Source organism: Phoenix dactylifera, chromosome 2, assembly GCF_051530095.1.
Source record: "Phoenix dactylifera cultivar Ajwa chromosome 2, Ajwa_hap1_PhDact_Kaust_v1.1, whole genome shotgun sequence".
NCBI classification, from domain to species: Eukaryota; Viridiplantae; Streptophyta; class Magnoliopsida; order Arecales; family Arecaceae; genus Phoenix; species Phoenix dactylifera.
This window is the reverse complement of record NC_143191.1, coordinates 37,681,941-37,704,778: the sequence shown is the minus strand read 5'-3', so window position 1 is coordinate 37,704,778 and position 22,838 is coordinate 37,681,941. Positions and strand designations below refer to the sequence as shown.

The 22,838-nt window shown below is 43.4% G+C and overlaps 3 protein-coding genes across 4 annotated transcripts; 1 reads left to right on the top strand and 2 right to left on the bottom strand.

The window, feature by feature from the left end:
• Window positions 1–438: 438 nt before the first annotated feature.
• On the bottom strand, window positions 439–1,614 carry LOC103701427 (putative calcium-binding protein CML19). The gene has a single exon (XM_008783465.6). The coding sequence runs from the start codon at window positions 1,285–1,287 to the stop codon at window positions 673–675; it is 615 nt and encodes a 204-aa protein (XP_008781687.1). The 5' UTR covers window positions 1,288–1,614; the 3' UTR covers window positions 439–672.
• Window positions 1,615–4,013: 2,399 nt separating this feature from the next.
• On the top strand, window positions 4,014–5,432 carry LOC149768302 (uncharacterized). The gene has a single exon (XM_089928109.1). The coding sequence runs from the start codon at window positions 4,014–4,016 to the stop codon at window positions 5,430–5,432; it is 1,419 nt and encodes a 472-aa protein (XP_089784235.1).
• A 3,260-nt stretch (window positions 5,433–8,692) lies between these two features.
• On the bottom strand, window positions 8,693–15,843 carry LOC103701429 (N-acylphosphatidylethanolamine synthase-like). 2 transcript variants are annotated; one of them, XR_005512558.3, is made up of 6 exons: window positions 15,517–15,843; window positions 12,599–12,726; window positions 10,531–10,616; window positions 10,276–10,413; window positions 9,434–9,548; window positions 9,074–9,215 (listed from the first exon to the last, which is right to left on the bottom strand). XR_005512558.3 is itself a non-coding variant. In XM_008783466.5 (5 exons), the coding sequence occupies exons 1-5, from the start codon at window positions 15,726–15,728 to the stop codon at window positions 8,925–8,927; spliced, it is 855 nt and encodes a 284-aa protein (XP_008781688.3). In that variant the 5' UTR covers window positions 15,729–15,843; the 3' UTR covers window positions 8,693–8,924. The 2 variants fall into 2 exon arrangements, 1 of the variants encoding a protein (XP_008781688.3); XM_008783466.5 differs by lacking the exon at window positions 9,434–9,548 and having other exon boundaries at window positions 8,693–9,215.
• Window positions 15,844–22,838: the final 6,995 nt, after the last annotated feature.

Here is a 22,838-nt window from a genome sequence, read left to right as displayed (position 1 = left end):
GTGATACCACTTTTGTAGAGGACCGGTACTAATCTTGATGTCATTAATCATGTATTTTTCACTCAGCATTTGCCAGAAAAACCAGGTATAAGTTGAATGAATTCATTTGGCGGCAAATCGAGAGTTGGCAAAACTTTCTTGTCGGGGAGACGGCCTGATAATCTTAATAAATTCTCATACCAGGTCAAGATCCCTTGCATCTGGGTTTCACCATACGAACGCCCTGCTTGTATAGCGTTTTAAGAGAACAAAAAGACCACCGAAAAGTTTGGAGAAGAACAGGGCGACTCTACTAATTCAAAAATGTAGGAACGACCGCTAGAATTCTGAAGCTTTTGCCCAATTCTTTTCTCAAAAACGAAAAGAACTACTCAGAAGAGAGAAGAAAGAAAGAAAGAAAGAAAGATCAGAGTACTCTAACCATCCAATTTGCTCAAATTTAAGTAATTCTTCAAATCTTATTTTTCTTTCTGCATAAAGAGAGAATTTTATGGACCATATATCATCAGGACTCGGACATCGCCTGATGCAAGAATATCGTCGTGTCTTGTATGTAAACATACAAAGAATACAAATGAAAGAATTTGGAAGCTCGATCGGGATTAATGATCGAGGCGAAAGAATCACTGCATGATCTCAACATAATCTACAACAAGGGGTACATGGTCTCTTTTAGAGCATCATGACCCTGAATTCCTCGAAGCTCAGCACACCGTCGCCGTCGAGATCGAACCTTCGAATCATGGCCATGCACTCCTTGGTGGTCCTGGAGTCCCCCAGCCTTTCGAGCGCCCGTTTGAGGCTCTTGGGGGTGATGCGCCCTTGGTTGTCCATCTCGTACACCCGGAACGCCTCTCTCAAGCTCCGCACCTTCTCCTCCTCCTCCTCCACGTCCACCAGCCTCACAAAATCGTCGTAGCAAAGCAAGCCGTCGCCGTCAGAGTCCGACGACGCCACGACGGCCTCCGCATCCTCATGCGACAGCTCCTCCCCCACCGTCCTCATGCAGCTCCGAAGCTCCGCAGGCGATATCTTACCGTCGCCGTTTTCGTCGAAATAGCGGAACACTCGCTCCAGCTCGCGTTCGCTGCCACCCGACGACGTCGACAGCCTCGAGATGGTGCTACCGCTAGGGACTCGCAATAGCGCGGCCGGCTTCTTCTTCGGCGACAGCAGGACCCGTAATTTGCTGATAAACGACGGAGGATTCTTGCTCTGCACGTCGAGCGGTGCCGACGAGCAGGATGGGCCAAGGGGAATAACGTCCTTGGGGACTGCGAGCATCATTTCTACCTCTGGTGGTCTGGCTGAAGAAGATGTTTGTACCTCTGGTGGTCTGGAACTGGGGTTGTGCTTCTTCGGCTCGCAGGCATGGGAATGGGCATTTATGTAGCAAATGGAAACGCGGTGGCCTTGAGACAGTTGGGTTTGGTCGAGAGGGATAGAAACAGGGGGAGCTTCGAGCTGCGAGGGGCGAAGGTTCGGGGGCGGAGGGAAAGAAAAACGAAAGGAAAAGGGAGTTGAACGGTCTCGGGGGAAATAGAAGGCAACCGTGACGAGAGGGCGGCGCTGACGGTCAACCTTCGGATAGGGCGCGGGATAGCCAAGAGATGCCGTATCCATGAATATCATATTGGAAGCATTGCTACGCGGTCCCAATAAAGATTCCACCCGATCCGATATGCCGACGATGTCAGAAAAATATCTAAATGAGCCCCTCCCCCAGAGGAAATGTGTGGTTCCCTGGAGAGCGGAGGCTATTGATGATATCCATTTGAATAACCAACTCATAACCTTTGTTAAGCTGATCATTTGTGGATCAGGCAAAACCTTGCCCAGTCCTTACCTAGAGCTAATTCGAGTAAATTGAACCAGATATCTGCCAAATCTGATTTGGCCAACAAGGATTTCAGACATGATTCAGTTGCAACCAATAAGTGTTTTGGGCTGCAAAGCTAGTAAAGAATAAATCAATCATTTATTAGATTTATTTTCTGTTGTGTTGTTTGTTCTTCAATTTAGAGTGAATCAATCGTAGTTTGCTTTATTGTTCATATTTGTAATTGAGTGATTTAACTAAATATTACCTGCAAATCGGTCCAAACATCCACAAGCTCAAAAGCGGACGCCGAAGAGCGACAGCAAGGGCTTAGGCCCTGTTTGGGGGAGCTTTTGGAGGGCCAAAAAGCACTTTCTGATCCTTCAAAAGTACTTTTAGATAAAAAATGGTGTTTGGTAAAATTTTCGAAAAGCTGTTTCAGCTTTTGCGAGAAGCTGAAAACAGCTTTTGGGGAGAAGCTCAAACTTGGAGCTTTCCGAAAATGCTGTTTTCAGCTTTGTCGGAAAGTTGATTTTTAGACCAAAATATCCTCATTTAAATCTCACTTTTTTTCCTAAAACCCTCATCCCGCCTCTTCCTCTCTTACCCATTCTCTCTTTCTCCCTCTCTATCTTCTTCTTCCTCCCAATGTCGCCACCTCTATTCCTTCTTCCTCTTCTTTTTTTTTTCTTTTTTTTTTTGTTTTGGGAGCTTATGGCTGCCCATGGTGGCAGCCACCATGCCGGCCACCAGCCCACCACCCATGGCCGGTAACCTCTCTATATTTCAATGAAATAAAATAATAAATAAATAAATAACTAAATAAAATAAATAAATAAAAATAATGAGTGAGTGGCAAATAATCTGATCTAAATAAATAAATAAATAAAAATATTAGTAATTATTTAACCAATTCTATCACCCTAGCTAGAAAATTTGTTAGAGAGATAAATGGTTATTAGAAGGATGAAAAATTAATTTACACTAATAATTATAATATTTTATATATTTATTATTGTATTATACTATAAATATAATATTATATTACATTATATCATAATACATTGATATGTTATATTAAATAATTTAATATTATATTAAATTATTATTCTATAATACATAATGTTATAGTATTGTATTATAATAATATTATATTATATTACATAATATTATATTATATCATATATTTATGTATTAATATATATTATATTTTATCATGCTCTGTTGTATAATACTGGTAATGTCTTTTATGGTCATTTTGTCACACAAAAGTACTTTCTTAGTGTGTTTACGAAACATATGTTAAAATGCCATAACACTTTAAAAATATAGTTACAAAATATCAAGCAGTCTTTTATAAATGCTCTACTTCCAACAATCCTACTTCCAACAGCTCCTCAGAGATGATCTTAGTAGATTGCGAGGCCTCATCAATTTATTTTTTTTACCCGATGACACGTTCGTGCATGATTGGAAACATCTAGACTGAAATGCGCTGCTTAAAAAAAGAGCTGATTGATGACGTGCATGGCCGCGTGGTGCTTGTTGAGGCCCCTTTTTTTTGCTAAAAATGTTGGAGGCCGCTTTGACGGTGAGGAATGGACTTCGTTAGCTGTCCATAATGCGACGCGAGATATGATGCCTTCGATGACGATGTAGGCTATGGACAATGGGACGGTGGGTTCTCAGCATCTCGAGAGAGACGTCAAACATTGATTTGTGCTCTTATGGGGCCCACCTCGGGCACGCGGACGGAGATAACAGCGTGCACGGATAAGCTTCGAATACGTCCGCTACCGACTACCGTAGATTGAGTATTTTTTTTTTATTTCCGACCTTCTGATGTCAAATCTTGCACGGGACCTATAACATCTGCATAACTTTTTTATTTTTTCTGGGAGGAAGAAAAAGACCACATAATTTTTTTGCTTTTCTTTTTAGAATTTCTATATTATTTTAGCATTCTTGTGCTTCACGCTACGACAACCAATCCCGTGAATTGCACTGATGCAAGCAATCAGCGAGCAAGATGTAGCCAATAACCAAAGTCCTATCCACTGTTGTGCAACGCGTCTGGGAGCAGTCATGAGTGTTGATCTTTCTGTATACAGGAGGGAGGAGGAGCGAGACAGCCGGGGCATCGAGCCTGAGGCCGGCCTCACGACCCTAGCGGAAGATGGGTCCGAGGCCGACTATGTGGACTGTGATCCATGATGATTTTAACTTGGAACTGCAGGGGGCGGCCAAGCCGTCCTTCATATCCTCCTTTAAGCGATTAGTACAGGTCCACTGTCCGGAGATCTGTTTTCTATGCGAGACTCGATTATCCGGTGAGGGGCTTAGTCGTGTGAGGCGTCGTTTGGAGAGGGATTGGAAGACCTACGCAGTTGACTCCCGGGGGTTGTCGGGAGGCATTTTGGTCCTGTGGAGGCGAGGAGTGGCGACAGTTGATGTTTTTCACAATTGCCCCCAACAGGTAGTCATGGTAGTATCAAAGCCGGGAGCCGCTCCGTGGGTACTCTGTGGTGTGTATGCGAGTACATATCACAGGGTTCGGAGAGTCCTCTGGCAGGAGATCACTAACCTCATCACCCAGGGCATTCCGACGGTCGTGGTCGGTGACTTTAATTGCATCCAGGGTGAGAGTGAGAAGCGGGGTGGTGCTGCCTTCACTGACAGAATGGACATGAGGGAGTTTCGTGACTTTGTATTGCGAAACGGCCTGGTAGACCTTGGTTTTTCTGGACCTAAGTTTACCTGGTGCAATAATCAGTTAGGTAGTGCTAGGGTCTGGGAGCACCTAGATAGGGCCTTTGCATCCCCAGATTGGATCCTCCGATTCCCTACTTGTCAGGTCAGTCATCTTCCCCGGATTGCCTCTGACCATTGCCCCTTGCTTCTATCCACCTCAGCGGCACACGTCCATCACAGCCTCTTCCGGATTGAGAAGGTTTGGCTATCATACCCCCAGTCGTGGAATATAGTTCGCGACGCATGGCGTACCCCGGTGCGCGGCGATGCCATGCAGGCGGTCTCGCGCCGATTGGAATTGACTAAAAGACGTCTCCGCCGTTGGAATCGTGAGGTTGTGGGCAACATATTCCGGCGATTGGAAGGGGTCGAGTCCTCGATTTCTGAGTTGCAGAGGAAGGAAGACCTAGGAGGTGTGCTTCTGGAGGACGACATGTCCGACCTTCGGGGGTTGCTAGCGACTCATCATTCGTTGCTATGGCAGCACGAGATTTTCTGGCGACAGAAATCTCGTGTGCAATGGGTGAGTGAGGGTGATCGCAATACCAGTTTCTTCCATCGGTCGACGATTATTCGGCAGCAGCGGAGCATGATTTTTTCTTTGCGAGATGGGACTGGCCATCGGGTAGAGGGCGAGCAGGCGGTTCGGCAGACTTTCTTTGATTTTTTCCGCGCCAGATGGACGGAGGATGATGAGGCTAGTGACGGTGACCGCCCCTTGAGGGTGGAGATGGATATTGGTGATGTTGAGAGGGCATCCTTGATTCGACCGGTGTTAGCACAGGAGGCAGTTTGGGCGCTGGCTGCAGACAAGGCCCCAGGGCCCGACGGTTTTCCTCCTTTTTTCTTTCGACAGTACTGAGGCATTATCCGCTGAGGTGTGGTGGAGACTATCCAGTGTTTCTTTACCCAGGCTGCTATGCCTGAGCACTGGAAGGCCACATTCATCACGCTTATACCAAAGCGTTAGGATGCGGTTGAGCCCAGTCACTTCAGGCCCATTAGCTTGTGCACAACCTTGTATAAGGTTGTGGCAAGAATTATGGTGGGCAGAATGAAGCCCCTTTTGCCTGGTATCATCAGCCATGAGCAGGGGGCGTTTGTAGCTGGTAGAAACATCTCACACAATATTTTGTTGGCTCAGGAAATGATGTGGGATCTTCGAAGAGCATCGAAGAGGCGCAGCTTGATGGCCATCAAGCTGGATATGGAGAGGGCTGACGATAGGATCAGGTGGAGCTTTCTCGAGCGAGCACTGGAGGCGTACGGTTTTTACAGGCAGTGGATTGGATGGGTCATGGGGTGCATTCAGGGACCAAAGTTCTCTATCTTGGTCAATGGCACACCCTCACTGTTCTTCGAGTCCACTTTGGGATTGCGGCAGGGATGTCCTTTATCCCCATATCTGTTTATTATTTGTGCTGATATCTTATCACGAACTCTGCAGAGAGTTTGCACCAACCGGGAGCTGGAGGCGTACAGTCCAGCACTGGGGGCCCGACCTCTCTCCCATTTACTTTTCGTTGATGATTGCCTTCTTCTGACCAGGGCACGAGTGACGGAGGCACGGGTTCTTTGCAAGGTGGTGATGGACTACTGCATGGCGTCTAGCCAGAAAGTGAACTTCCTGAAGTCAGCAATTACTTTCAGTCCCAGCACGGAGACCAGAGTCTGACAGAAGATCCGGAGGATACTGCAGATACCAGAGCAGGAGGGGATGCTGACCTACCTGGGAGTCCCCATCAGTGGCCGGCGGCCACGAGTGGCAGAGTGCTCGAGCCTGGTACAGCGGGTCCAGAGCAGGCTTGAGGGATGGAGAGCGTCTTCCCTATCCATGATGGGGAGACTGACTTTGGTCAGATCAGTATTGGGTTCCATACCATTGTACCTCATGGCTAACACTGTGATGCCAAAGACGACTCTGTTGAGGATCGAGTGTCTTCTTCGGAGCTTTTTGTGGGGATCACACGGTGGGGGCCATGGCGTGCACTTGGTGGCTTGGGAGCAGGTTTGCCGTCCTACTAGTGAGGGTGGCCTCGAGGTGCAGTCCCTGATGGGGAGGCGTGAGGCTCTCATCGCTCGGCATGCGGTTCAGTTTCTGCTTGAGCCACACAGCCTCTGGAGTCAGGTGATGGCAGCCAGATATGGCCGAGGAGGCCTAGAGGGGTCGCCGAGCCTCTTTCATGTGGCACGAGATTGGGAGGTACCTGCCGACTGCATCAGCGAATACCAGGTGGCTGATAGGTGATGGCAGGAGCATTGACGTGACCAGTGAGCCGTGGGTGGACACTCTCCCATTGAGGAGTTGGCCGACCATGGTTGGTGTAGAGGCAGCAGAGGGACTACGGGTTTGCGACCTTTTGGCAGCAGGTGGAGCAGAGTGGGATGATGCCAGACTTCGACAGCTATTTGGGGTACATCTAGCAGCGAGGATCCGGTTCCTACCATTACCAGGATGTGCAGGGTCGGATGTTAGGGTATGGGGCACTTCGAGCCGGGCCAGGGTCAGGCTGGGAGACCTCACCCATGTCATCCAGCCAGAGCAGGAGAGGGGGCCAGACTGTGCATGGATCTGGAGGTACGGTCTCCACCCGCGGGCAGCCCTCTTCTTATGAAAGGTATCCTGGGACCGCTTTCCGACGAGAGCAGCACTGAGCAGGCGTGGATGGGGGATCCCCGCAGAGTGTGGGACATGTGGAGCTGTGAAGTCAGTGGACCATGTGCTCTTCCAGTGTATATGGGCGAGGCTGACATGGCAGTGGGCGGGGATCCCGCAGGAGGCCCGGAGTGAGAGGCTACAGTTTCTTCATACGATACGGCAGTGGCTTGCCAGTACGAGGACGTGTCAGGAGGCCATTAGAGCGACTTGCACAGCGCATCAGATTTGGCTGGCAAGGAACGCTCGTACTCTCGGTGAGCGCAGGGTGTCACCGAGATTTGTTGCGGAGCTTGCTCGTGTACAGGCTTCAGAGATCATGCCCACCCACTCTTCTGATAGGCCTTTGATAGCTCGGGACACCTGGGGCCCCCCTTCTGCTTCGGCAGTTCACCACATGGTGTTTTTCACCTGGGAGCCCCCACCCCTGAGTTTCCTCAAGGTTAATTTTGATGGATCGGTGCTGGACGATGGCGCGCGGGGCGGTGCAAGCTTTATCATACGAGGCCCGCACTCCAGGGTAGTCGCAGCAGGCGGCTGCCAGCTGTTTGACATATCGGTTCTGGAGGCAGAGCTCCGAGCTGCCTGGGCGGGCATACGCCATGCGAGAATGGTCCTGCAGGCTAGTTCGATCATCTTGGAGGGCGACTCAGCCACGGTCATCGGATGGATCCAGAGGGGGGCGACGGCTGATGGTATAGACCATCCCCTGATCCGTGACATAGGGATGATGATGGGAGATGGGAGGGCCTTTCTGGCTAAGCATGTATTTAGGAAAGCTAATGGGACGGCCGACTGGATGGCGGCCCATGCGGCCCACCACTCAGAGTACACTCTTTGGGCAGGGGAGGGGGAGCTACCACATGCTCTCCGTAAGTTGTTGTATTTTGACTTTCTTGGATGTATTCGTACACGTATTGTATGAAATACTCGTTTTCAGCAAAAAAAAAAAAAAAAAAAAAAAACAAAGCGAAACAGCTTAAAATGAAGGCTGTAGATATGAAAATAAGAATCATTCTTTTCCCCTGTTTAAACTTTGTTTTTTATTTTGTGGAAAGCTTTTCCCCTTTCTTTTCAATTTCCTTAGAGACTTGTGTACACGAGCTTCGTATAGAATGTTTAGGAACATATCTAATAAAAATCTAACGTTGTGAAATAAGTAAAATAGAGAAATGAGTGATAGATCAGGATGTGAATTAATCAGGCCAAGAACCAATTGTAGCCTAGAGGTTAACATATGGATGCCACTGGGCTATGTTTAATTAAAATGCTTGTCTTAACCTGTTTAATTAAAATATAAACAAGATGATGTTTGTGCAAACTAAGCCATGCGCCTGCATTGGTATCTATTGCTTGCATTATAATCTTTATAGATCAAACAAAAGGTTATTCGATTTATGCAGCTTAGTTTGCAAACCATCATGCATGCAAGAACATAATCATGCAGCTAAATATCCAGCAATGAATTGGAGAGGGATGAGAATGGTTTATCTTTATTTTTAAGCAACTCCAAACGATCAAAATTCTGATCGGAACTAACTATTAATCACTGGACACTCTCAGAAATAGAGCGTTGCCTCTCGTCAGGGAAAAAATAATAGAGCTTTTTCACAAGGTTCATGTAGCAAAGAACTTGTAAAATAAAATTTCCATGCTGCGTAAGCTACAACCTCAATCAATAGAAGGAAAATGAGTATATCACACCTTAAATCTCTTGATAGTAGCACCAAAGATACGCAATCTCTCCATGATAGTTCGGATCTGATCAGAAATGTAAACGTAGAGCCATTTTTGTTCTGCCTCATCAAGTCCATCTCTAGTGTTGGGCCACCCAAGATTATGAATAGATGAGTCTCGAGAAACTGTTTTAGCTGTCTGCTTCAAGCTCTGGAGATCAAATTCAATTGGTTCTCCAATAATAATTTTGATGTCTTTATTCCAAAGAGGGACTGGTGGTCTTCTTCCAAAGAAATATTTCTCAGGCATCACCTGCAAGCCCCAGGAAAGATTAAATAAAACAACATAAGAAAGAAACAAAGAATACTGTGAGTGGAAGTGGATCTCCGTTTACTGCTCCTCAGTTTACTGTTCTAATGATCAGTTTGTGCAACCCAAAAAAAAAGGCCAGTGGAGTTGTAAATAAGAGAGAGTGCAGTATATGCATGCTGTAGAAATGTTATCATAATGCCATGGACAAAAGAACCCACTTGCTACAATGACGAGTGATGGTGACAAGAATGGGAGACTTAACACCACTAGATTGCCTTTGACAGGGTGATTATCCATCAGGAATTTCTCATATCAATGCCCTGAGTATTAAATCTGCACAGCAAATGTAAATGTTGAAAGAAGCAGCAGAAAATTTCTATTTAGGGGGTTGTATCTGTTTCTGAATCTCTCTCGAAACTTGCCTCCGCGCACACTTCCTAAATCTGACCTATGCTTCTTCTTCTTCTTTATTTATTTTTCTTTTTTCCGGTTTCTTGAGAAATCCACTTCCCTTATGCTTCTTCTTCCTTTTCTTCTTTTTCTTTGTCCTTTTTTTTTTTTGGTTTCTTGAGAAATCCACTTCCCCTCACCCACAGCAGAATTGGCTCATTCAGGCAACTAAAATAGAACCTGCTACTAATTATGTTATAGAAGTTGTGCTTAAATTACAAAACAAATGCATGTAGTAACAAGACATGCAATTACCGTCAGCATGTGTGTCTGTCAACATGTGTTCATGTGTGCATGTGAGCAGGTGTGTCCGTACGCATATCCATGTATGTCAATGTCTGTATACTTTCCATGCATCGAAGGAAACAACCTACCTTTCTGGATTCCTTAACATTTCGAAAGGTGGAACTTTCCAAACCACTGAGAAGTGAATTAACAGTCAATATATGAATATATTAACAGGATAAAATGATACATAAGACAGCATTCATCATATTTTTGGTAAAAATAATCACATATAAATCATCGGATATTAATTGCATTCACATGAGAAACATGTGATTGAAAGCAGAAAATTAGGACTAGATGAAGGAAGCGCATATCCATATACCTTTTCGAAACCACAGTGAACAATCGGCAAAACAAGGGGGGTTACAGGTGCACGTACAATAAGACTCGCAGTTCCCCACTTCAAACGTCTTATGGGTGCATTTTCCTGGGACACTTTTCCTTCTGGAAATGTGTGCAACTATTTAAAAGGTAACTAGGAACTTTAGCAAAAATTGGTAACAAATTATAGTAATCATGCAAAACAAGAAGGTTGACCAGAAAGAAGCAGTCGTCAGGGAGCATAAAGAGGAAGTACCCAGCCTCCACCACTCAGTACTTCAAGAGCTTCATTCATATGTGCCTGATATATGCCACCACCCCTGGTTATAGGTATGCATTTTCCTGTGGATCTAAATCTCTTAGAAAACAAGAGCATGATCACAATAATAGCTAAAAAAGGATTCCTCAGAGACTTAAATAACAGCAGACAAATACAAAATTCAAGCAGATCATTATGAACTAGCAGGAGGAAAGAAGATGTGAAACAGATCAAATCCTGAAGCAAAGTCAATAGCATTAAGTTCAAATTTAAAGCCTATAAAAAAGTTTTTAAAAAAATCTAAAAGGAGAAAAACTGAAAGTAGCAGACCATAATTAACTAAAGCTTGCATGGTCCTTTCAGAAAACAACGAAAATGAAAATAAAGAAAATAGCCAAGCATAGTGAGCCTACATGCTTTTGCGAAAAGTAGACCAGCCTGGAGAAGTCAATCTGCAACATCTAAGAATGGGTAGAGAGGCATGCTAGTGATCCTTACACCTTACTGTTATTAAGGCCATAGTGTCCAGGTGTAGCCCACCAGAAAATTCTTTTCAGAACTATTTCAAATATTTTAGAATGTAATGCTTGTTTATAAGTTAAGCATCATTTCAACAGAATGCCACATGTATAAATGACAGTTATGGTCCACACAAGATACCATCAAGGCCGCTGAAATGGACAATATGAAAAAAGTATCCAAAAGCCTAAAATTAACACAAACTGATCATCTGGAACGGGAATTACACAAAAATATCAGTCAATGATAAGAGTTGTTGATATTCCCTGTTCTCAGCCAAGCAGCCTGAATCAGAAGCAATATCACTATTTGCTAACATCCAGATTTTTTCAACTGCTGAAATAGCTAAAACAGTCTATTATATCTGAAGATAAAAAAGGCCAATACCTAGTTATGGTCCCGGCAAACCGGGTTTCTAGGAGGGACAAATTGGGGACAGACCTAAGGATTGGCATTTTTTGCACAAAATGGCTGCCACTTGAACCTACATCATTGTGCATGTCAACCCAAGCCTTTTACAATACACCAAGCAATGGTCCCTTATCCTATAATCTCTGAAAATCCCACACCAAAATATTTATCTACATGCACATTCAAACAGAATAGTGCACTGGTTTGTTAAAAATAATTTAATAGCCCCAGATAATGTAACCATTGTTAGAAAAAAGGAATCTGCAGTCTGGCATATAATTGGGCAAAATCCAAAAGCCAGCTCACTTATTCATGTTGGCAATCACCTGACACTTTCTATAGAAATTGTATAATTAGTAACCATGCTTCTAAGGAAAAGGTGTTAAAGATTTGGGGAAAGAAGAAGTCAAAGGCAACCAGAACAGATATAAGATGTAGGGTAATCATCTAATGGTTGATATAGGGTATTTTCATCTTGCAGGATTCATATTAGTAAAAGATCATATTAACCGCAGCACTATTTAGAACAAAGTCAATTTCATCATAAGGCCAGTCTTCTCATGCGAGGAGGATACCAGACCTCAAAGCAAAATGAGTATGTGTCAGCCAGTGAAGCTGTGACCTGCTGCTAGATAGAATCATGAGTGACTTTGACTTCTCCGCCAAGTGTGACTGGGCCAGCCAGACGTGTAAGACTGTTATATACCTACCCACTTCAGGGAAGCTAATCTCCTCCCAAAAAGAGGGAGCACAATATCCACAGTTTTTGCATCAGAATAACAACGTTTCCCCATTTTAAGTATTCACTTGACAATAGTTATCAATTAGCTTTTTAGATAAACAATAATTCTTCCATCCACATCCACGGCAATGAGAACTTCCTCAAATTAGCATCAAGCTATTGTATCTCATGCTTTTGGCACAAAAAATAGGGATTTAGACCATCTTATCAGTCTCTTTACCTTACATGGCTGCAGCATGTGAATCAAAACAACTTTAATATCTGGTTACCAACAACAGCTCAGTTAAAACAAAGAAATAATAATTTTATCTGATAACAACTGCAAAAGAGCAGGTTCCCATGCTGTGTAGAAAAGTTGATAATAGAAACTATATTGAGCATAGGAAGTCTTACCAAGCCGAAATATGTATGACAGAATCACATTTTTGAAGCATATATCTTCTGCGGCTAGAACCCACCGAGCTAGTTTTGCATCTGCTGTTGGAAAACCCTTAAAACCCCACACAAGTGGGTCATCCAACCTGTTTTATGATGGACAACTTCAGCTCTCTCTTTGGAGGATCATTTATCCTTATTAAAAAAGCTAAAATGAGCTTAAAGTAGATGATCAATCAACAGAAGTGGTGCATTTATGTTTGCAAAACCAAGAAGATCAAACTAATAGAACATGATATAACAACTACAGAAAAAATATAAAAGCACAACCCATTTTATGCATTTTAGTTCCTAATCCACACAGATATTACCCTATATGTCAAACTGTTTGATGTAAATCAAACACATCTGGGCCCAAGTATTCTAACCTAACACCATCCCATGTACCAATGTTCATTGTCAAATTGTTGGACAAGTCCAGCTAAGGTGTCATCACTTGCTTTTTTTCTGAACAACTAACCGCTACTTCGCTTCCACCAAGATGTTCCTAATTAAGATTGATAATTTTATATTAATTTTATATTTTTATTCAAATAAGTAAAAAACTAAACTAGCTTTCCGTTGGTGAACTTAAAAGTTATTTAGATGCCCTAAATTGTAATAGTAGCTAGTAGCTTCTATAATAAAAATCCTGAAAAAATAATAATAAACTGGAGCTGAAACGTGCTTCCAAGGTGGCTGCAGTCACTGAGGAAAGAGGTTCCTACATCCTAGTTTTCAATCAACCCTGCACAGGTCTTTATGTCGCCACCAACCAATGACTTCATCTGAAGCTGAGTATCATACCAATCATGGCTAGTCCACATCTAAATATAATAATGATTGACGCAAGCTGAACTCCTACTGGGTTCTTCGCATTTTAAATTTTTTTGAAGATCCAAAAGAAATGCTAAAAGAAGTGCTAAAAAAACAGAAATAAATTTTAAAAAAATGCATGGAAATGTTAACCTATTTCCAATTGTTTATCAATATCTTCGAAGTAGCAACTCTGGCATCATAAATTAAAAATTTGATAATACCTATGGCTATAAAAGAATCATGCATGTTTGTGTGCTTTATGAAGAAAGGGTCCATGCTTCTAAAAAAAGGATATGCGTTTTCTAAGTGTATAAAAAGTATTAGCAACGTTGGCATCACAAATTAAAAATTTGACAATACCTATGGCTATAAAAGAATCATGCATGTTCGTCTGCTTTATGAAGAAAGGGTCCATGCTTCTAAATTCTAGCAATAAAGGAAAAGGATATGCGTTTTCTAAGTGTAGAAAAAGTATTAGCAACTCTGGCATCACAAATTAAAAATTTGACAATACCTATGGCTATAAAAGAATCATGCATGTTCGTGTGCTTTATGAAGAAAGGGTCTATGCTTCTAAATTTTAGCAATAAAGGAAAAGGATATGTGTTTTCTAAGTGTATAAAAAGCATTCCTTTTCTTCCTTCTCCTATCTCAGTGATGGCACATTCTCCCAGAGCAAGTAATTACAGCATAATTGGTCATAATCAAACTTGATATCTCTTATATTGTGAATTGAGATTCCCAATTTATGCAACTATCTAGTGTAAGTATGTAAAAGCAATAGACATGTTCTATGTTATTTGCAAGGTAAAGTTGGTCATGGTCTGTATATTTATGTCCATTCAAGCTCCCTCTTTCTAGCGTTCTCCGCTGCTGACAGCACGGGTTTACGCAAATGACCAATCTAACAGCTTCAGCTTTTTCTTGGTCTCAGATCCCAACATCATTAGACATGTTTCCTATAAATAAGTTAAGCAATTAATTATAACATTCTAGTAATAATCATATGTTGTATTGGTCATGTCTTCTACATGATCGTGGCTTCCCCTCAGAGTTTGAAGTCACCTCATGCAACAAGTAGCTAGAATATTAAGGCCAGGTATTTTTGTCACCAATCCAAGTCTTCATGGCATGCTCCCCTCATTGAAGATCGGGATAATCTTAATAGCGAGAAAGTTGCACACATTTCTCTTCATTTTCAAGAAATTATGGGGGACAAGCAACTAGCTATTAATATTCATGAAGACAGCTAACTTAGATTTTCTTTCTATGTCTTCGTGGCAAAGTCACCCTGACCCCTTCTGTCCTAAAATTGCAAGTGTGATAGAATACAGAAACAGAAATACCCACCAGCTAGCTATTTCATGAAACCTATCAGGGAGGGCGCTCATGAATAAGGTTTTTGTGCTGCCTGCATGCCCCATATAGATGTGTCATGCCAATCAAACAATTCTCACTTGGATGTCATGAACAATTGACTGCCAAATTACTGCAATAAATGGCTGAAAAATCGTGCAACAATGCAACAAACAGCTGACATTTTCAGCAGGATAAATAAAAGAAATAAAGTATAAATCTTTCCAGCCAAGCAACCGGCAATCTAACAACTCCCCGATTGGATGCCATGTGAGTTTATTTATTTTCTAACTTCCTGACATTGGTAGTTGTAAAAGAGATACCAGTATACCTTGGAAAGGCTGATACATAACATAAACTTGTCAGCAGGAAATGAAGTATGAAGCTTAATAGCCACATGACCTATTTCTACACAGATAAACCCAAAAATTTAGAATTTTTTTAATCGAAGACTGCCAGTTATGGTGGTCGTAATTTTATAAACAGTGCTCCAGCTAATTATATAACTTCGATTCAATCACAGATTAGGTTTCCATGCTATTTTACTGCATCTTGGCTCAAAACCTGAACTTTGTTTCAATCGGAAGCACTCGAAACACTAATTCACAAGAAACTTTAAACCAAGATTGATAAAGTCGATGAGGCAAGAAGGAACGAAACTCCAACGAAAGAGCGAAAAAACACAGAAATGGAAGGGGATGGGAGGTCGGTCGGCGACTCACGTGGACATGTGATTGCTGACGGTGATGAGGGGCCGGCCGGGGGGGCGGGAACGGACAAGACGGATTAGGGTTTCGGGGTTGTAGACGGAGGTGGAGTTGAAGAGGGAAGTGACGACCTTGGCGAAGGCCCCCACGGCCAAGATGACGAGCGCCCGTGGGACCCCTCCCAGGTGGTCCGCTTTCCCCGCCCACCTCATCGACCCTCCACCCATCCCGCATTCGATCTCTCGATAGAACCTCTCCGTCCTCTGAGCACAGCGAGAGGAAGGAGAGCGAGGGAAATGGGATTTCCGGTTCTTCTTTTTTTTTTTCAAAGGTCCACAAAACGGGATGCTCCACGAGCAGAAGAGGAGCCCGAGATATCCCGAGCTGTCAAAGGTCTATCTCACCAGATTGCCTGAGAGGCCTCCACCGCCAACAGTCGCGCCGTCTCCAGCACTACCCTAGGTGATGGGCAGCTCTTCCCAAATATCCAGGTGTTCTTTGCGAGCCAGATCTGATAAGCAGTATAGGTCGCCCGGACTGCCTCCAGTCTGGATTGCAAAGCCCCGGCCAAACTTCGAAGGACCTGAAGAAAGGACGCCGCGTGAGTCCAGAGCACCGAGGGGAACCCTGCATGCCTCCAGACCCTCCTCGTCCGGTGGCACGGGAAGATAGCATGGTCTAAAGACTCATCACTCTGACACTCCGGGCACTGGGGGTGGATACCCATGCCCCTCCCGCTCAGCAGAAGTCTCGTTGGAAGCCTGCCCCACGTGACTTTCTAAAGGAATAATGCCACTCTAGGGTGCAAGCCAAATTGCCAGATTCAGCCAAAATCTACCCCCAACTGCCCTCCATCTTGTACATCGCCGCAAACATCATCCACACTGACTCTAAACTGGCAGGAAGTGCTCTAAACCTGGACATCAGGGCAAGCGTGCACCGGGACAGGGAGCGACCGAATCCTCTCTGCAAGTGGCTCTCTGAATAACTGATCAATCCGGTGGGTATCCCACCCCCCACCTCTGTGAAGGAGTAGATCGCAGACACGGAGTCCCTTCACAGCCTCAACACTGACTAAGGTCGGCCATCGCCGCAACGGAAGTTCATCCACCCAAGCATCCTCCACCAAATCCACCCTCTGGCCATCACCAATTAACCACCTGCATCTCGAGAGAACCATAGGCACAAACCTACTGATCTCGTGCCACACTGGTGAAGCCCTCCGACCCCCAAATAGGGTCGCACCGCTCCCAATGGGGCCATACCGGGCGACAATCAACCGACTCCAAAGAGACTGCAGCTCCAGGAGCACTCTGGCAGCATACCGAGTGATCAACGCCTCCCTCCAGGTCAGCAAAGACTGAATGCCCAGCCCCCTGCCCTAGTCGGTTGGCAGACCGACTCTCAATCCACCAGATGCACCCCTCGCCTACCGCCCTGTGATCCCCAAATGAAGCCCCAAACCAACCTCTCAATCCTCATTAACACCATTTTTGGAACAACGATGTTCGACATCAAGTAAACAGGCATAGAACATAACACAGATCTGACCTGGATGACTCTACCCACCATTTCTGGTTCTTCTTTAGCGCTGCTTGGAGGTAAAATGGGTAGAAAGAGGGGATGCATGAGAGCAAACCACCGATTCTCTGAGGTACCCTCGATAACTTGTGCACCGCGTGACATGGCCAAGAAGTTTTTCTCTCCGTGGGATGCAGGCCCGGCCCACTATTATGAATATACATCTAACACTATATAATTTAGGCCCACTATTATGAACATACATCTAACACTGTATAATTTAATATTTTTACTGTTTATACTGGTTCAAATCTCATAAAAAATTTTAGCTCAATCATTCAAATAAATTTTTTGATAGACTAATCATATATCATCCTAATATAAGTATAACCAAGCATCCATATAAATAATATCTTGAAGTACTATAGGGATCACAAAAATAAAGTCCCATAAGACATTGTCGGAGTGATTTGGCAGCATACGATGCAACCAAATCAGCTATACTATTGCCATTCTTAAAAATATGGACCGCCTCAAAGGTCAAAAACGTATGAGTCATCTTCCAGAAGTCTGCTGGCAAAGGGTAAATCCTATTCAAGAAACTATCTATACTGTTTATCCAGCTGATGACCATCATGAAATTGCCTTCAAGCATGATCTGTTCTGTCCTTAAAATAGTGGTGGCATAAATGATCTCCTTCCATGCACCTCTCCATTCAGCTAAAGAAATTGTGATCTCACGTAGTCAACACTTTCAACCACCAATTAGAGTTTCAATTGCAAATAATGAGAGTCGCTCTACTATTAGCACCATTGTCCAGTACGCAACCATCAAAATTAATCTTCAAAAAGCTCTAGGGTGGGGGCTCTCAGATGAGATAGATCATATCAAAAGAGGTCGTGATAACTATTGAAGTGGAAACCCAACTTTCTCTAGCAGTTCTTGTTGAATGATTATTGTTCTCCTATTTGATTTTGATGAGCCCAAAACACTTGAGTATATTTCATATTATACTAATAAACTCAAATGAATGTTTCAGAAAAATATTGTTGAATGTGCTAGAATGACTTAAAAATTGGTTCAAGGGTTTTAAATTCAACCTTTACTATGTTTGGAACCATTTCAATTTTTACCCTGCACTCGAGTCGACTCCGAAGATTCTCGAATCGACTCTGGCACAAAGGCTGCTAACTGGCACGCCCTCGAGCCGACTCCCAGTTCGGGCGAGTCGACTCCTGATGGATTAGCAGAAAGCAGAATTTCTAAGTGCAGAGCGCGAGTCGACTCCGACTGAGACCGAACCGACTCTAAGAGCAAAGACAGAGAAGTATTTTCTGAGTTACAGTGTCCGAGTCGACTCCAACTGTAGGCGAGTCGACTCCTGCGAAAAGACAGAAGACTAGTGTTCAAGCCAACTGATATCGAGTCGTCTCCAACTGATATCGAGTCGTCTCCAACTAATATCGAGTCGACTCCAACTATGGACGAGTCGACTCCAGCTATGGACGAGTCAACTCCAACAAGAATGATAGAAGAATATTTTCTACGGCACTGAGATCGAGTCGACTCTAGTGAAGACCGAGTCGACTCCAAGGACTAAGTCAGAGATTAAGTCTTTAAAGCTTCTGATAATGAGGCGATTCCAATTGAGGACGAGCCGACTCCAACAAGAAAGATAGAAGGTCAGTTTCTGATACACTGAGATCAAGTCGACTCCAATTACGCTCGAGTCGTCTCCAATAAGGAAAGACAGAAAATCAGTTTCTGGTATACTGAGACCGAGTCGACACTTGAAGGTCGTGAGTTATCTCTCACTTTTGGCGAGTCGACTCCTAAATGTCGCGAGCCGTCTTCTGGAAGAAATGCCTGGGCAATATTATTAGAGATACAGTGAGTGAGTCGTCTCCTGAAGAACACGAGTCGTCTCCAGTTTCAGCCGAGCCGTCTCTTAGTCGCGCGAGTCGACTCCAATCTCAACGGTCATATTGTTAGGCTGTACAGTAATATCAGAACGACTCTCTTACTCTCTCTAACGGCTATTTTTCAAAAAGAAGAGCCTTAAAAAGTGTTTAAAAGGAGAAGAAAGACAAGAACAAAGTATCCATTGAAGGGCATTTAAGTTTACATCTTCCAAAAGAAAGTTTAGAGCCTTTTTCAAAAGGGAAAGAGGAGTAACTACGCTTACATTGATTTCAGAAGTACTCCTCATATTCAAGGCTCGATTATTTGATCCTCAACCATCGGTGCATTCAAGAGAGGATTCAGAAAAGGAGAAGCCACGTCTTCCTTCAGCATAAATCTATTTGAGAGCTTCTACCTTTCTCATATTGTTTATATTTGTGCTGTAACTCATGTGTTCTGATTTTTGTTTCCTAATTCAATCAGGGGATTGAATCAAGGAGATTAAGGGTTATTGGTAAGCGAGTGTAAAATCAACATTGTTTAGGTTGTGGTTGGTAAGATGGAAAAAACCAACTGGGTTGGATTGTAAGCCCGAAAAAATAATCGGTTCGGTTTTAGTCGGTGAGCCTGTGAAAACCGACCGAGTTCGTTGTGATCTCGTGAAAACAACAAATTAGGTTGTGAGCTTATAAAACAACTAGGTACAATCTTAGGGATTATAGTGAACTCCTAAGTGAGGCTTGGAGAGTGGACGTAGGAGCAGGGTTGGCTTCGAACCACTATAAAATTCCGTGTGATTGTGTCGTGGTTCTTTGAGCATCTTTTCCTTATTGCTTTATTCATAAGCTGATTTATCTTCTTAGATTAAAATCAAGAAAGCTTTCATGATTCTCATTAGACTACTTAAAAAGTACCAAAATTTTATTAAAACCCAATTCACCCCCCTCCTCTTGGGTTGTCAATTGGGCAACAGTACTTGCTTCACTAATGGTCTTGGTGTGGATGTATTCCAAAGCCTATGTGAGGACTTTTATACATGTTATATAAGGGCTTTAGTCTGCACCCTCAAATAGTCTTCCATTCCTGGCTAGCCATATATGATATGCAACATAGTGATGGTTAACCATATGATTACCCTGCCTCCTATGATGCACACTCTTTCTCATGACTCAGAGAAAGAAATCTAAAGACTCAAAGGGAATGATAGAGCAATTTGCTGCATGAACCTGATCTGAAACCTGTATGGCTCTTAAACACTCAAACAAAATATGGCTCGTGGTCTCCTTAATATACGGGCACTAATCACAATTAATAATATGGATGCCTTGGTGGTACCCATTCCAAGCTATCTTCTAAAGAAAGAGAGCTACTCTCGGATGAGTAACCTTTGAACCCCAAGCTACATCCCTCTGATTAGGTAAGCCACTATTGACCTTGTGCAAATCCCTAACTTTGACTCTAGTAGAGGCCATGGTACCCCAACCCGGACTATCTAGAATACTCAAGTATGGAATAGCAACAGTCTTCACTTTCTTTGCCAGCTCCTCTTGAATGCTTGGGGGTTCAAAGGTAAAAAGAGTTAAGGATCACTAAGCATGAAGCCTTTCATGAGGTCGAGGGTTGAAAGGTGAGCTACTTTCTTTGTCGATTCCACTCCCTATTCTCCTAAATCATGAGGTCTTTCACCTCCAGATCCTCTAATTGCAATCAACTGTGGTGGGCTAGCTTTTCGAGAGGGTGGTGAAAAATGCTAAGGATCGCTAAAAACATTTGCTGACTCACCATCACCACTCTTCATTTCATGCTAGACAAAGGCATAGGAACATGGGCACAATTTGCCTTCTGAATGAACATGGCACATCCCCTTCATACTTCGCCCTCATCAGTCAACACTAATAGCTATCTATATTAAGGATGAACCTCCTAGCATGCTTGGCAATTTGTAATAGGGAGGGGATGCCAAGGCTACCATCCCACACAGGTTGACATACCCAGTCCCAAGCCAATAGGTGAACTCTCTTAGATGTATCAATGGAGCCTCATAGAAAGTTGCAGATTACCTGATTAAGCTTATGGATGATCGATCTGAAAATGATAGTGTTTGCCATTAGGTGGATAGGAAGAGCATAGAATACTGACTTAACGAGCACTAATATGCCATTATCGATAAAGTCTCCCATTTATAGCCTTCTAGTTTCATCATGCATACTCTAGACTACTGAAGCACAATTTGCAATAGTAGGCCTTCTTCTGATGATTGGGACTCCCAAATATTGCCATGCGATGCTGCATTCTGTGATGTTCAAACAACCTTTAATAAGCTGGTCCACCATCACATTAGTTCTAGGACTAAATTTAATAAATGATTTTTCACGATTAACCCTCTAGCCAAAAGCAAGATAGTGACCCTCTATGATGTTCCTGAGTAGAATTGCATTTGCTAGAGAGGCTTTGGCTATTAATATGCAATCATCTACAAAAAGGAGATGTAAACTAGACCAGGCTAACAAAGTAGGCTGGTAAACTATTAAAGCACCACTGTCCACCAAGGCTTGGAGTATGCAAGACATGGCATCTGCGCAAATAATGGACAAGTATATGGATAGGGGGCAACCCTGCCGAAGACTCACCGAAGACTAGAAGACCTCCGTTGAGGTGCCATTGATTAACAAGACAAAGGAGGGCTTCATCACACATCCAACCACCCAATTGATCCAAGCCTCCTAAAATCCCTTCTATCTCAGTGAGTTGACCAGGAAGTCCCCCCCTAACTCTGTCATATACCTGCTCTATATCAAGCTTGATAGCCACAAGACTCCTCCAAGAAGAGGCATTCTCTAAATCATGCAAGATTTTATGGGCCACCCCGTTTGGTAGCATCACATCCTTCGAGGATCTTGCTTGCTTGACAACTAAGGAAAAAGGATATGGGTATAGTAGAAAGATTGACTCACTATCTTCGGTGGCGTTGGGCCATCAATCATGTCACCAATAATGATGGCAAGAATTGGGATCAACTTCTTTCCCTATTTAACGAAATAAAGGAGCAAGGGGAAGGAGTATTATTTGAAATACTCCTTCCCCTCACAAACACCCTCCGGTTAGGGCTATCAAAAAATCTAGCACGGCTTGCAGCCTTTTAACAAGAATTCTAACAATAACCTTATATAAATTATTGCATAAAGTGATGGGTTTGTAGTGTTAGGACTCGAGTGTGTTAGGTCTCTTATGCAAAAGAGTGATGTATGTGTCCTTCCATGCCTAGGGCATTAACAAGAGGAGAAGAACTACTTGATGGCAAGGTAGACATCACTCCAGATGATGGACTAGTATTTATGAGGCATCAGGTCCTATTTTGCTGTCTATCTAGATCTAGAGAAGTGGAGAAGTTCATCTCAGATAAAATTGGTGTCCTCAGTTAGTTCACCATCGCTATTCCTCAAAATGTGGATGATGTTTTGGTGCTTTCTCATGATAGTAGAACAATGAAAAAAAATTCTATTGTTATCACCCTCCTTGATCCAGTTGATTCTTGATTTTTGATGCCACAAAGTCTCCTACTAGTGAAGAAGGGATTGGTGAGAAGATACAGCTGCTCGCAGTCTGCATAAATCATCCTCAGAGAAACTTTCTTGGTCATATTCTCTTTGCCAAAGAATCTTAATTTTTGCCCCCTCTCTCTTGAGAACATTGCCCACTGTGGTCCAATTCCATACTCTCAACCTCCCTTGGTATGCTCCAACTTGCAGGTAATGTGGTGCATAGGGTCTTTCCTGATTGGCATCCTCCCTGCGTCACATACCGCCTCTTGTGATTGGAGGTATTCGAGCCAATTGCTTAAAGTGAATATGAGGGTTAATGGGGATAAGATTAGAAGTGTAAATGAGTAAAAGGCATTGATATATGAAATACG